The 15,000-nt window shown below is 39.8% G+C and overlaps 1 protein-coding gene across 4 annotated transcripts in view; it reads left to right on the top strand.

Annotated features, from left to right (window-relative positions):
* Positions 1-9,135: 9,135 nt before the first annotated feature.
* Positions 9,136-15,000, top strand: part of fig4a (FIG4 phosphoinositide 5-phosphatase a) — an 88,526-nt gene continuing 82,661 nt past the window's right edge. For 3 of the 4 annotated variants that reach the window (XM_079639535.1, XM_079639537.1, XM_079639538.1), the window contains exons 1-2: positions 9,514-9,620; positions 10,362-10,478. In XM_079639535.1, coding sequence (XP_079495661.1) covers positions 10,416-10,478 — 63 coding nt within the window. In that variant the 5' untranslated portion in view covers positions 9,514-9,620; positions 10,362-10,415. Of the gene's footprint in view, positions 9,268-9,513; positions 9,621-10,361; positions 10,479-15,000 lie in introns of those variants that run through there. The other variant, XM_079639536.1, reaches the window with a different exon arrangement.

Below are 15,000 nucleotides of genomic sequence, written 5' to 3'. Positions count from 1 at the left end.
ATCGTAGCCTATTATTCAGCAAGCTATTTATGTTTATAAAATATAAATATATATTTATATTTATGTTTGAGATATCAACCACTGGTTGATGACCATAATGTTTGTATAAACTGTAGGTAATAACTGGTAAAATGTACACATAGGTCATAAAAACCATAATGATATTTACACTTAAATATTTTCTTCTCATCCATGTTAACGTGAGCGAAAGCTCCTCCCATTCGTTGTCTGATTGGCCTTTCGCAAATTCGCAAGGATTCCTGGGTAGTTAAAGTGCGTGAAGCCTGCATCTATGCGGGCTTCGCGGAAGACCGCTTCAAGGGTACAAAGGGGGCGCTGCTGAGCACACTTCAGAGCGTTAAAGTGATGAATGGGACGGCCTACGGACTCGTAGACTCAGCGAGCACGCGCAATTTAAGTCCACGAGACCGAAAGTCCACATCAAGTGCGCCATTTGGGACAGGGCTAATTGACCGTTGGCGACAGAATGTGGGCGTGTCAACAAGCGACAGGAGACAAGCGACAAAAGTTCAGAAATTTCAACTTTATGCAAATGAGAAGCGATTTTCGCGAGCGACAACCAATAGGAAAGAAGACTTTCAGTGGAGCTCACGTTACGTCACCGTCTCGAGTGCAGGCAAGACAGAGTTCGAGGGCGATTTCACTGTTTTATATGATTTGACTAACCACATTCATGGATATAATAAAATGATGCATGGAAAAGAAACTGTCGACAGTCTCAGTGAGTTTAATTCATTTATAGTTCGAGTGTTGTAAGTTTTTGATGCAAGTTTAGCACTGCTGCAGTTCACTTTACAGTTTCCCCTGCATTGTGTTGACTACTAGAGACAAGAAACTGTATTATTTGTCAAATACGAATGACGTTTTAGTCATTTATGACCGTATGAGTGAGTTTAATTTGTTGCTTGATCGATCGTTAATCTAGTAAATGATTTAATCCACTGAACACTGCTATGGGAATATAAAAACACTCTCCCAACAGCATACCGTTTCTTTTGAGCCTATAATTTCTAGTCAAATTCAAAATAATATAAAGTTAGTTATCACTTGTTATGGTATTTAGTATAGATATGGCCAGACGTCCAGTCAACCAATAACATTAGAGCGACAGCACTACCAACGCCCACAAGCGACTTCACAGTACAGAGACTAGCGACACACAGCGACAAAATCGCTGGAGGTGTGAACAGGGCTTGAGTGAGTGAGTGAGTGGAGGCGGGGCTCATTTGCATATTCATAGAACCACGCATACTAAATGAGGCAAGGGTGTCGAGTTACATTCAAGATATTTTAAGGCATGAAGAATTATTTTTCAAGGAAAAACTTTAAATATGTGATTTTGGTGATTAAAGATGAGTTTTAAGGGATAAAATTGACTACAGAGCAACTTAGTAAATTGATGTTAAATTGTATAAGTTTCATGATTCGATTGATTAGACTTGCATTTTGATTACTAAAATTTAATTTAACCATTTAAACGGAATCAAAAAAAAAAAAAAAACTGAATTTGGGAAAAATAGGGCATGAATTTTGTCATGAAATCTGGTTACAAACTAAGTTTAGAACTGACTGTGTTTTTGATCGCTTTAAACGGAGTAATATATCATAATGAACGCATCTCTCCGTCATGAGCAGGTGTTTGTGTTTAGTGAGCTTGCTTGAGATTATCTGTGATTCTAGTCAAAGCTGAGCCTTCGCTGACGCTCACGCACAACTTTTATCGAAACCGTCTCAAGGTGACGAGCAAAAACCCTCGTATCTCACGCAGAGATGCACATCCCGATCTCAGGCAACTGGGTCATGCGCTCACAGACATCAATATGAACTTCTCATCAGATCCTTCCAAGATCTGAGCAGCTTTTGTGAGAGAAATATTTTATTTTCAACATTAAATGTACAGAGAAATGCAGACTGTGGACCCTGGATCACAAAACCAGTCACGAGTCACATCTGTGGCAATAGCCAACTATACACTGTATGGGTCACAATTATCCATTTTTCTTTTATGCCAAAAATCATGAGGATATTAAGATCATGTTCATGAAGATATTTAGTAAATGTCCTACCGTAAATATATAAAACATGTATTTCTGTGAGTGAATGCAGTACAATCGTGAACATAAATGCACAACTTTAAAGGAGATTTTCTCAATGTTTACATTTTTTTGCTCCTCAGATTCCAGATTTTCAATAGTTGTGTCTCGACCAAATATTGTCCTATCCTAACACACCACACATCAATGGAGAGATTATTTAATCAGCTTTCATGTGATGTATAAATCTAAAAAATAATAAAAAATTGACCCATGTGACTGGTTTGGTGGTCCAGGGTCACATACTGTACATACTTACCCAAAAAGTGCTTAACAAATAAAACTAACAGTCATATGTTTAGCTTAGAAATAATCAGACATTGTGTTTAATTTTAAAAAAATGCAATCTGTCACTATCTACATTTATTTTTTTGCACTATATTCTGAATGTAAGGCAACTATTGACTCAATTTGGTCTGTTTTTGTGCTCCTATAAAGAATTGGTAACACTTTACAATAAGTGTTCATTAGTTAACATTAATTAATGTATATTAACTAACTTGAACTAACAATGAGCAACACTTTTATTACAGTATTTATTAATCTTTATTAATGCTTGTTAATCAAAATACAGCTGTTCATTGTTTGTTCATGTTAGTTCACAGTGCGTTAACTAATACAACCTTTGATTTTAATATAGTGTATTAGAAAATGTTTAAATTAATATTAAATAATATTTAAAAAGTATTATTTATTCTTAGTTCATGTAAACTAAGGTAGTTAATGAACCTTATTGTGAAGTAGGGCTGTTAAACGATTAATCGCAATTAATCGCATCCAAAATAAAAGTTTGTGTTTACATAATAAATGTGTGTGTACTGTGTATAGCTATTTTATATATTTAAATACACACACATACTTGTATATATTTAAGAAAAATGTGTTATTTATATATAAAATATTTATAATTTATATATAAATATCAATATTAATTATATTATTTGTGTGTATTTAAATATATAAAATAGCTATACACAGTACACACACATTTATTATGTAAACACAAACTTTTATTTTGGATGCGATTAATCGCGATTAATCGTTTAAAAGCCTTATTGTAAAGTGTTAGCAATATAATTGGATGAGAAACACATAGAGACACAAAGTTGAGATGTCAATAACCAGAACAAATTTTGAGTAATAATAATTTTCATCTGGTGACAAAAACACATCTTTGATTTTAGGCCACATTGTCGGATCTGGAGTCCATCTAACAAGACAAAATCTTTCCGGATGACAGAATGTGTTTGTTTAGCGACTGTAGGATTCGGAAGAAAAGCATAAGATGAGGAAATGGAAACACAAAGAGAGAGAGAGAACGGGTGAGTTTAAAAGGGGCCGTATATAGTGAAGGTGCAGACGGGGTTCTGGAGGACCGACGTTTCCCAGAAGCCTCTCTGGGCTGCCAACACAAACCCTGTCTGACCGGAGGAGGGACACGCCGGCGCCACAGCGATTGCAAAGACAACTAATCTCTCTCTCAGTGATAATGCTGTCAAAATAACAGCCAGGATACAGCAGAGAGGAACTATCACACCATGTGACCCTGGACCACAAAACCAGTCACATGGGTTTTAAAATTGAGATTTAGGATAGGACAATATTTGGTCGAGACACAACTATTGTAAATCTGGAATCTGAGGAGCAAAAAAATGTAAACATTGAGAAAATCTCCTTTAAAGTTGTGCATTTATGTTCACGATTGTGCTGCATTCACTCACAAAAATACATGTTTTATATATTTACGGTAGGACATTTACTAAATATCTTCATGGAACATGATCTTAATATCCTCATGATTTTTGGCATAATTTTTTTTATTTTTATGTGCATCTCATTTTTGTTATTCAAACAATCATTCCTTTCTATTTCTCGGTTTCATTTACTGTATTTTGATAGTCCACTTTAGGCATTAACTAACTATAATGAAAATTACATGTCAACTAATTCCCAGGTTAGTAGAATATTGTAACGATTTCCTCATGATGTCACGATTTGAAAAATGTCACGATACTGAACGCACAATATTCTTGCGATGCTCCAAGACATCCATCCATCCATCCATCTTCTTCCGCTTATCCGGGGCCGGGTCGCGGGGGCAGCAGTCTAAGCAGAGATGCCCAGACTTCCCTTTCCCTAGCCACTTCCTCTAGCTCTTCCGGGGGGACACCGAGGCGTTCCCAGGCCAGCCGAGAGACATAGTCTCTCCAGCGTGTCCTAGGTCTTCCCCGTGGTCTCCTCCCGGTGGGACGTGCCTGGAACACCTTCCAGGGAAGGCGTCCAGGAGGCATCCGGAACAGATGCCCGAGCCACCTCAGCTGACCCCTCTCGATGTGGAGGAGCAGCGGCTCTACTCTGAGCTCCTCCCGAGTGACCGAGCTCCTCACCCTATCTCTAAGGGATCGCCCAGCCACCCTGCGGAGAAAGCTCATTTCGGCCGCCTGTATCCGGGATCTTGTCCTTTCGGTCATGACCCAAAGCTCATGACCATAGGTGAGAGTAGGAACGTAGATTGACCGGTAAATCGAGAGCTTCGCCTTGCGGCTCAGCTCCTTCTTCACCACGACAGACCGGTACATCGACCGCATTACTGCTGAAGCTGCACCGATCCGTCTGTCAATCTCCCGTTCCATCCTTCCCTCACTCGTGAACAAGACCCCAAGATACTTGAACTCCTCCACTTGAGGCAGGAACTCTCCACCAACCTGAAGTAGGCAAGCCACCTTTTTCCGACTGAGGTTCAAAACCCCTTTATGAAGAAAAATACATCGAGGACCGTGACGTCGCCCGGTATGGCGCAGCCGGGGTCCCACCCTGGAGCCAGGCCCGGGGTTGGGGCTCGTATGCGAGCGCCTGGTGGCCGGGCCTACCCCCACGGGGTCCGGCCGGGCTCAGCCCGAAGGAGCGACGTGGGGCCGCCTTCCCGTGGGCTCACCACCTGCAGGAGGGGCCGTAAGGGGCCGGTGCTTAGAGGATCGGGCGGCAGTCGAAGGCGGGGGCCTCGACAACCCGACCCCTGGACACGGAAACTAGCTCTAGGGACGTGGAACGTCACCTCGCTGGTGGGGAAGGAGCCTGAGATCGTGCGTGAGGTTGAGAGGTTCCAACTAGAGATAGTTGGAATCACCTCTACGCACGGCTTAGGCTCTGGAACCACACTCCTTGAGAGAGGATGGACTCTTCACCACTCTGGAGTTGCCCATGGTGAGAGGCGGCGGGCTGGTGTGGGTTTGCTTATAGCCCCCCAGCTCAGCCCCCATGTGTTGGAGTTTACCCCGGTGAACGAGAGGGTCGTTTCCCTGCGCCTACGGGTTGGGGATAGGTCTCTCACTGTTGTGTGTGCCTACGGGCCAAACGGCAGTGCAGAGTACCCGGCCTTCTTGGAGTCTCTGGGAGGGGTGCTGGAAAGTGCTCCGACTGGGGACTCCGTCGTTCTACTGGGGGACTTCAACGCCCACGTGGGCAACGACAGTGTTACCTGGAGGGGCGTGATTGGGATGAACGGCCCCCCTGATCTGAACCCGAGCGGTGTTCAGTTATTGGACTTCTGTGCTAGTCACAGTTTGTCCATAACGAACACCATGTTCAAGCATAAGGGTGTCCATCAGTACACGTGGCACCAGGACACCCTAGGCCGTAGGTCGATGATCGACTTTGTGGTCGTTTCATCTGACCTGCGGCCGTATGTCTTGGACACTCGGGTAAAGAGAGGGGCGGAGCTGTCAACTGATCACCACCTGGTGGTGAGTTGGATCCGATGGCGGAGGAGGAAGCTGGACAGACTTGGCAGACCCAAGCGTACTGTAAGGGTCTGCTGGGAACGTTTGGCCGAGTCTCCTGTCAGAGAGATCTTCAACTCCCACCTCCGGCGGAGCTTCGACCGGATCCCGAGGGAGGCTGGAGATATTGAGTCCGAGTGGACCATGTTCTCCACCTCCATTGTCGAAGCGGCCGCTCGGAGCTGTGGCCGTAAGGTCTCCGGTGCCTGTCGAGGCGGCAATCCCCGAACCCGGTGGTGGACACCGGAAGTAAGGGATGCCGTCAAGCTGAAGAAGGAGTCCTATCTGGCCTGGTTGGCTTGTGGGACTCCTGAGGCAGCTGACGGGTACCGGCAGGCCAAGCGAACTGCAGCCCGGGTGGTTGTGGAGGCAAAAACTCGGGCCTGGGAGGAGTTCGGTGAGGCCATGGAAAAGGACTATCGGCTGGCCTCGAAGAGATTCTGGCAAACCGTCCGGCGACTCAGGAGAGGGAAGCAGTGCCCCACCAACGCTGTTTACAGTGGAGGTGGGCAGCTGTTGACCTCGACTGGGGATGTTGTCGGACGGTGGAAGGAATACTTCGAGGATCTCCTCAATCCTGCTGTCACGTCTTCCATGGAGGAAGCAGAGGCTGAGGTCTCAGAGGTGGACTCGTCCATCACCCAAGCTGAAGTCACCGGGGTAGTCAAAAAACTCCTCGGTGGCAAGGCACCGGGGGTGGATGAGATCCGCCCTGAGTACCTCAAGTCTCTGGATGTTGCGGGGCTGTCTTGGCTGACACGCCTCTGCAGCATCGCGTGGCAGTCGGGGACAGTGCCTCTGGGATGGCAGACCGGGGTGGTGGTCCCTCTTTTTAAGAAGGGGGACCGGAGGGTGTGTTCCAACTACAGGGGGATCACACTTCTCAGCCTCCCCGGGAAAGTCTATGCCAGGGTACTGGAGAGGAGAATACGGCCGATAGTAGAACCTCGGATTCAGGAGGAACAGTGCGGTTTTCGTCCGGGCCGTGGAACACTGGACCAGCTCTATACCCTCTACAGGGTGCTGGAGGGTTCATGGGAGTTTGCCCAACCAATCCACATGTGCTTTGTGGATTTGGAGAAGGCATTCGACTGTGTCCCTCGTGGCGGCCTGTGGAGGGTGCTCCGGGAGTATGGGGTCCGGGGTCCTTTGCTAAGGGCTGTCCGGTCCCTGTACGATCGAAGCAGGAGCTTGGTTCGCATTGCCGGCAGTAAGTCAGACTTCTTCCCGGTGCATGTTGGACTCCGGCAGGGCTGCCCTTTGTCGCCGGTTCTGTTCATAATTTTTATGGACAGAATTTCTAGGCGCAGCCAGGGGCCGGAGGGTGTCTGGTTTGGGAACAACACGATTTCGTCTCTGCTCTTTGCAGATGATGTTGTCGTGTTGGCCCCATCAGACCAGGACCTTCAGCATGCACTGGGACGGTTTGCAGCCGAGTGTGAAGCGGCTGGGATGAGAATCAGCACCTCCAAATCCGAGGCCATGGTCCTCAGTCGGAAAAAGGTGCTCCAAGACAACATATGATAAAAGGTAAACAAAAAATGCAATAGAGACACCAGAATAAAAATATTCATGATTCTGAAGCTGAAAATACAGAATTATTTTTAGACGAATATACTTGCACTCTTTCACTGAATAGATATATTTAAAATATACAATAAAATAACATCAGACATTTGGCATTATCAGGACCCACAAATATTCCCCCATTGCATTATTATACATTATATTCATCATTATATAGTAGTTTAATGTAGTAATGACACTGAAAACTCTGAAAACTTGAATTTTTTTCTCACACAGTGATTTTTATTTTGGGTGAAGTGAACTATACACAATATTGTTGCATTTTTGTATTGCTATATTTTTGTGACATGCTATTTTGTTACACACTAATTCCTTTCTATTTCTCAGTTTCATTTTGGGGTTACACTGTATTTTGATTAATTTTCCACCTTATGTGCATTTTAACTATATTGCAAAAATGTTTTGTAGTCTATTGCCCAATAATATCTTGTTTAATTTAATTTTAATATTGACAGTGGCACGTTATTTATTTGTTTTCACTTATATGTGAGTTTATGACAACAGAGTTATTTTAAATGGAAATAAATCAAGAGAGACATATAAGTTCTGCTTATATACACATCAAATTAAAGTAATAGCAAATATTAAGTCTATTAATACTCTAATGACCGGTAGTTGACAAGATATTATAGTTGCAAAGTTACTTGTAGTTCAAAATACATCTACAACAAATGAAGCGAAACACAACCCAACACAAACTTAAATCAGCAGAACTTATATTTCTGTCTTGATTTCTTCCATTTAAAGTAACTCTATTGACATACACTCACATATAAGTGAAAATACATAAAATGTGTAAAAGGAAATTAAAATAAATAAATAAAATGTCACTGTCAGTATTAAAATAAAATTCAACAAGATATTATTGGGCATTAATACTACTTTATTCTACAGATAATAGTACAATAGACTACAAAACTAATTTATTGTACTTTACACACAAAAATAAACCTCTGATTATCGATGTATGAATGAACACACCGCGACATCTACAGGAACCGAAGAGAACTACATCTTCACGGTCATATTGTATGCATAACCCATAATTTTACTAAATAAATAAAAGACAATGTTAACTACAAAATAACGATTTGTTTAGATACAAAAACCATAGTTTAACTACGGTATGGTTATACAATATGGGGTTCCGTTAAAAAGTAATGGAAACTATGAGTTTTAATACAAATAAAACTATTAAAAAAAATACTTTTAATAAATTGTAAAGTGTAATAAAGTATATTAGAATTTCACTTTTCTAATGTGGGCTAAAATCACTTGAAAAATATATCGAAAATCACCACAACTACATGACACAAAACTTTCAGAGCGATTTTTCCATCTGATTAACGATAAAAAATAGACCGCGTGTTGCAGAACGTAATTTAATTAAGAGTAAAGAACAATATAACTATATGTTTAAGTTTAAAACCATAAGAATAGCAGTGTCCAGAAACGACAGATAAACGATCAATAGAATCACTTGCAGAGCATTTTGTCCTTATCTGGACGATACAAAATATTGACCCAATCATAATTCGCAGACTTTAACTGAAGCGCGGGCTTTTTAAACAGGAAGTTATCATGTGGTGAGTTAACGGCCCACATTCCAACATTTGAACAAACTCCCACACTAACGGCCGATCCTCCACTCAAAAGGCCTATCAACGCCATAAAAACAACCAGAACGCACTCAAAACTGAATAGCAAATAACTGAATAGTGTCTAAAAAACACTGGAACACCTTAGCAACGCCTTAACAACCAGCCACAACATCTTGGATCAAGGCGGTAAGTTTTCGCTTCAGAAATGTAACATACTTTTACACTACGTTAACTATTTCTTTCAGGAAAGACATCTAGGTAATGTTAACGTATCTATCTAACACTACAACAAAATATAAATCAGCAAAAACAACGGAATGTTCTTCATACTCACAAAATAGTCATTCAAACGAGCCCGCGCATTTAGTTGTCGTCGCAGGTGTATTTTTTTTTAAAAATCGCTTTCGTGTTCTTGTTATTTGTCCCATCAGAGACTCCGTCTCAGCTGCACTGCATGACAGTCACATGACTCAGAGTAGTGTTCTGTTTATGCACAATATTTCTCTAGATATCGACACTCATGCAGGCGTCCTCTGATTGTAAGTATTATTTATTTGGCTCTTGTTATAAGTCTGTCATTTAGAAAGCGTCGTATTTTTAAAACACAAAGAGAGGAGGCAGTAAACAGCCATTAAACGCAGTAAACATTGTAAAAACGAGACGTTTCTTCTCATGTTCATATTAGATTTATTACTATGGATTATCATATTAAATCTATATGTAAAATGAATTCGATAAGACCCAACCTTTATTGAATTTGTTAATTGAAGTGAAATCGACTTTATTATTTATTTATATCTTTGATATTTATGAAGAATGCCATTAAGTTAATGAACTTATTATCACTGGAATTACCTTATTTTGGTTTATGAATAATATTATAATCGATATACAATAGTACATCCTCTTTTTCATTTGTCATTCAAGCACGTATACTTACAAGTTGTGGTTCTTGCAGGATAATTAATCAGTGTAAATTGTTCTTATTTTTTCTTCTGGGAAACATATATTAATTATAAATACGTTATTATACTATATTAAATATATTATGTAGCTTCTATAGAGCAGGCTAAATTTAAAAAGTAAGATCTGTAAACTAAATATGGAATGTCTTTTATGTGGAATCACATATTCAGGGCAGTACTAAATAAAAATGCTGTATTTATGATTAATTATTGATTAATATTTTGCAGATTCTGTGATCTGTAGCCGTAATATAAAAGTTGTGTGCTGGTGGATTCCTCTGATGTGTGTCTCATCTGCATGTTTACTGTCTGAAGGGTCACTGATTGGACGGAAGCATCATCATCATCATCATCATCATCATCATCATCATGCCTCTAACAGCCGCTGTGATTGGAGGAGTTCAGAAACTGGTGCTTTACGAGACCAGAGCTGTAAGTCACATTTCATTTATTATTATTGACGGATAAATGGATTTGCTTTGGACTTTTAAATGCAGGGAACAATATATAATGCGATTGTGAATCAGATCAGCAGCACATATGAATATGAATATATATATACCAGAAATCACTGTGTGTTTTTGAAGCCATGACGAGAAGCCATTTTAATAAAAACGTAAGCCTACTTTTGAAAAAAACATGATGAGAAAAAGTAACTTTAAAGTCCCCCTGTGGTGAGAATCCAGCTTTTAATGTAGTTTATGTGTCTATGTGGCGTTATTAATCTGCTTTAACACACACCATGTGTAAGTTCATAAGTCGACGGCATTGCTGAGTATTTTCTGCTTAAAACTGCAGTGAACCAAAGACAGTCTCAAACACACGGTTTGAAATCGCTGGTGTTTCTGACGTCACACACTACCTTGTAACCAATCAGATCAACGTGTGATCGTCACCCAGTGGATCTCTGAGTGAGTGAGTGAGTGGAGGCGGGGCTCATTTGCATATTCATAGAGCCTCGCATACTAAATGAGGCAAGGGTGTCGAGTTACACTCAAGATATTTTAATGCATGGAGACTTGTTTAAATATGTCAGTTTGGTGATCAAAGATGAGTTTTAAGGGATAGTATTGACTACAGGGGACTTTAATAATATCATGGATGCGCTCTTCACGAAACAACAACGTTGAAACACGGGAAACTGAAGCACAATCACAATCCTCTTCTAATTAAAATGTTATGTATATGGCCATTTGGCGCTGCACATCTTGCACTTAAATGTGTTTTCATGATCAAAGTGATTCCAGGGATCACTGCACACTTTAAATCCATAGTTTCACTTTATTTAGTAGTTTATAACGCTAACCAATCAGAGCTCAGGTACCGCCCAAAATGCAGCAATAACCAATCAGAAAAAGAATGTAAATTTTTAAAGTCACGACAATCATCGTTTACTTGATCGATCGTGAGTCGCACATTCCTACTACTAACTAACTCAACCAGGCCCCGCCCCTTTATTCTGCGTATTAATTATTATAATGAGGAATATTGTGACGTGTTCCCGGAAGAAACTCGAGACTACACTGGAGGCGTTTCAGGAGTTCAGAAACAGTGACTCTGATATAGAGAAGCACTGGAGCTTTTCATATTTGTGTAATATTACTCTGTGCTACTAGATGGCAGTGTTTAGCTGTCATTACACAGGCCAGATGTCAGATTGAGTGTTTGAACCGCAGTGATTCTGCTCAGAAAGAGAAGATTTTAATAAGTATTTGTATAGTTTTGTGCAATATAAGTACGTCTAATGATTATAGGAAAGACATTATTAATAGCTGATGCACAGGTGAACCTAGAAAAACGAGAATATGGTGCAAAAGTTCATTTATTTCAGTAATTCAACTTAAAAGGTGAAACTAATATATTATATAGACTCATTACATGCAAAGTGAGATATTTCAAGTCTTTATTTGTTATAATTTTGATGATTATTAATTATTAATGAATTATTATTAATTGAATGAAATCTTTGAAATCTTTGAAATCCTTGCCAAGCATAGATACTTTTAAAAAGGACTTGAAGACTTACTTATTCCATCAAGCTTATGACGTTTGAATGGGTCTGAGAACTGCGAGTGATTATATGTTTGATTTAATGGTGTCATGTGTTGATGTTTTTTAGTGTGCATTTTAGAGCTATTGTAATTTTTGTGTAACTTTTGGAGTTATTAATACTCATGGACAGCACTTTGGTCCATTTTAATGGTTTTGAAAGTGCTTTACAAATAAAAGTTGAGTTGAGTTGAATGCTGCTTATGAAAACCCCCAAATCAAAATTAGAATATTGTGAGAAGGTTTTCATAAGCTGTACGCCATAATCATCACAATTATAACAAATAAAGGCTTGAAATATCTCACTTTGCATGTAATGAGTCTATATAATATATTAGTTTCACTTTTTAAGTTGAATTACTGAAATAAATTAACTTTTGCACCATATTATAATTTTTCGAGGTTTGTAGCATGCCATGAACTGTTTTATTTAGATGAGAGTGTATAGTGTATATTTTAGATGCTGTAACTAGACACTTGTTTTCTCCTCAACATATTTTTCTATTCGTTTTTTTTGCAGTTTATTAAAGGATTAGTTCAATTTAAAAAACACTTTTGCTGATAGTTTCCTCACCCCGATGTCATCAAGATGTCCATGTCTTTCTTTCTTCAGTGGAAAAGAAATGAAGGTTTTTGATGAACACATTTCTCCATATAATGGACGTCAATGGGCCCCAAACGGGTCAAGGTCCAGATGACAGTGTCAGCGCCGCTTCAACGGGCTTTAAACGACACCAGACGATGAATACGGACGGGTCTTATCTAACGAAACCATCGGCATTTCAAACATAAATAAACAAGTTTAAGTTTTATAAGCACAAGCGCTCGCCTTGCTCTGTTCTGTGATGCGCGTTCGTGACGTCACGTAATACACAGTTACGCTGTAAAGGTCACGCTTGACGAGTCAGTGTTTACAGATGTGCGGAAGGAGGACCATACACACATATTCAAATGTCTTTGTGTCAGTTTATCGTTTAAATGCCCATCTCGTGTGCGTATCCTGGGTGTTGGAATATTAAAAACCCTAAAAGAACATTTTCGTCAGGACAGAAATTTTTACTTTCCACAGAAGCGTGACCTTTACAGCGTAACTGCGTATCACGTGACGTCACGAACGCGCATCACAGAACAGAGCAAGGCGAGCGCTTGTGCTTATAAAACTTAAACTTGTTTATTTATGTGTGAAATGCCGATGGTTTCGTTAGATAAGACCCGTATTCATCGTCTGGTGTCGTTTAAAGCCCGTTGAAGCGGCGCTGACACTGTCATCTGGACCTTGACCCGTTTGGGGCCCATTGACGTCCATTATATGGAGAAATGTGTTCATCAAAAACCTGCATTTCTTTTCCACTGAAGAAAGAAAGACATGGACATCTTGATGACATCGGGGTGAGGAAACTATCAGCAAACGTTTTTTTTTAAAGTGAATAATACTTTAAATAGTTAATAGTCAAATAATCTCTCAATTAAATCTGCCGTCAGTGTTTTAATAGTGTTTATTATGACCGAGCCATAGAAATAAAGGCTTTTTAATTTTTCCAAATAGAGTGCCTTGGATGTTCCTGATGATTTCTAAATCTGCCGTTATGTTGGATTTGATCTGACTGGCTAAATTAGATTTTACGGTCGTGTGTTGTGTAATAATAAAACGCATCATTACTGCAGACTTGCAGTCAGTCCAGACTCCAGTGTTTATCTGCTCGATTGCTTTAATATAACGCTGTATTTGACATGTCTCCTCACCAGTAAAGCACAGAACAGGACAGACTGGGCCGTTTACGAGCGCAGTTGCACATTCATAGCCTGTAATGATGTGAGAACATGTTAAGACTGTCTGTCTTTATCCCCGTCCGCTGTGTTCCTCTCACTGGGAGCGTTCCTGGAAATCTGTCCAAATAAAGAGCAAACTGTTTTTCTTTGTGTTCACTCAATAACTCTTCAACTCTCTGAATGTTTGATAATCTGCTGGATCTTCTGAGAACATGTCAAGAACATGTACGGAATATATTCCATAACGTTAACGTATTATTTTAACCCTTAAGCGGCGCCCCCTTTTTTTTAATAAACATGAAAATGCACATTTCGAACTTAAATGGTTGTAATTCAAGAATGCTTTGGAATATAGATGTAAGATTGGTCTTGGTTTAAAGAAGAAATTTGGCAGATTTTTGTGGAAGTTAAAGAAAGAAAGAAAGTGAAACAGAAAAAATGTGAGTTAATGTAAACAATTTAATTATTCATATTTTATATAAAATATATTTTTTCAAAACCTGGTGGACTCTAAAAATGCAAAAAAAATCCAAGCAAAAAATCAAAAATTTTAGGTTGATATCTCAATAAATTAGCGTTCAGTGAGATTTAGTTTGGGCGCAGTACCACACTTCTCCACTAGTGGACATTACTGCCCATATAAGGGCGCCTCCATCTCCATATGTGGTTTTTCTTTATATTTAAAACATTTTCAGACCTTTTTTTCTAAAATAATTGAACGAATGCTATCTTTTGAACTCTTGGAATGAAAACAAACTGAGGTTTCTACCATTTTTTCATGATTTTTCATGTTCATCACTATTTCAGAATAAAGGACTGAACACCTTAGGAGTATGAACATATTATTGTTGAAAATCAGCTTTCAAATGATATATAGTTTGTCAATATTAGTTTAGGTTTAGTATAGGATATTACTGTTTTAAATATGTAATGACTTTGGGCCCACCGGTGGGCAGGTGACACTCAAGGAGATCAAATTGTCATTATGGTAATGTATGTGTTATAGTTTTTTAAATAGAGGGTTTGCATTGACGTCACTTTCCCGCGGGAACACACTCTCTAAACCAGACTGAGTGTCTGTGTGACTGGATTTAATAGAGGAAAATGCGAGTTGAACTGGAACCTGCTTACGTAA

This window comes from Phoxinus phoxinus (genome assembly GCF_949152265.1).
Source record: "Phoxinus phoxinus genome assembly, chromosome: 16".
In the NCBI taxonomy this organism is placed as follows: domain Eukaryota; kingdom Metazoa; phylum Chordata; class Actinopteri; order Cypriniformes; family Leuciscidae; genus Phoxinus; species Phoxinus phoxinus.
This window is presented reverse-complemented; position numbering and strand designations above follow the sequence as displayed.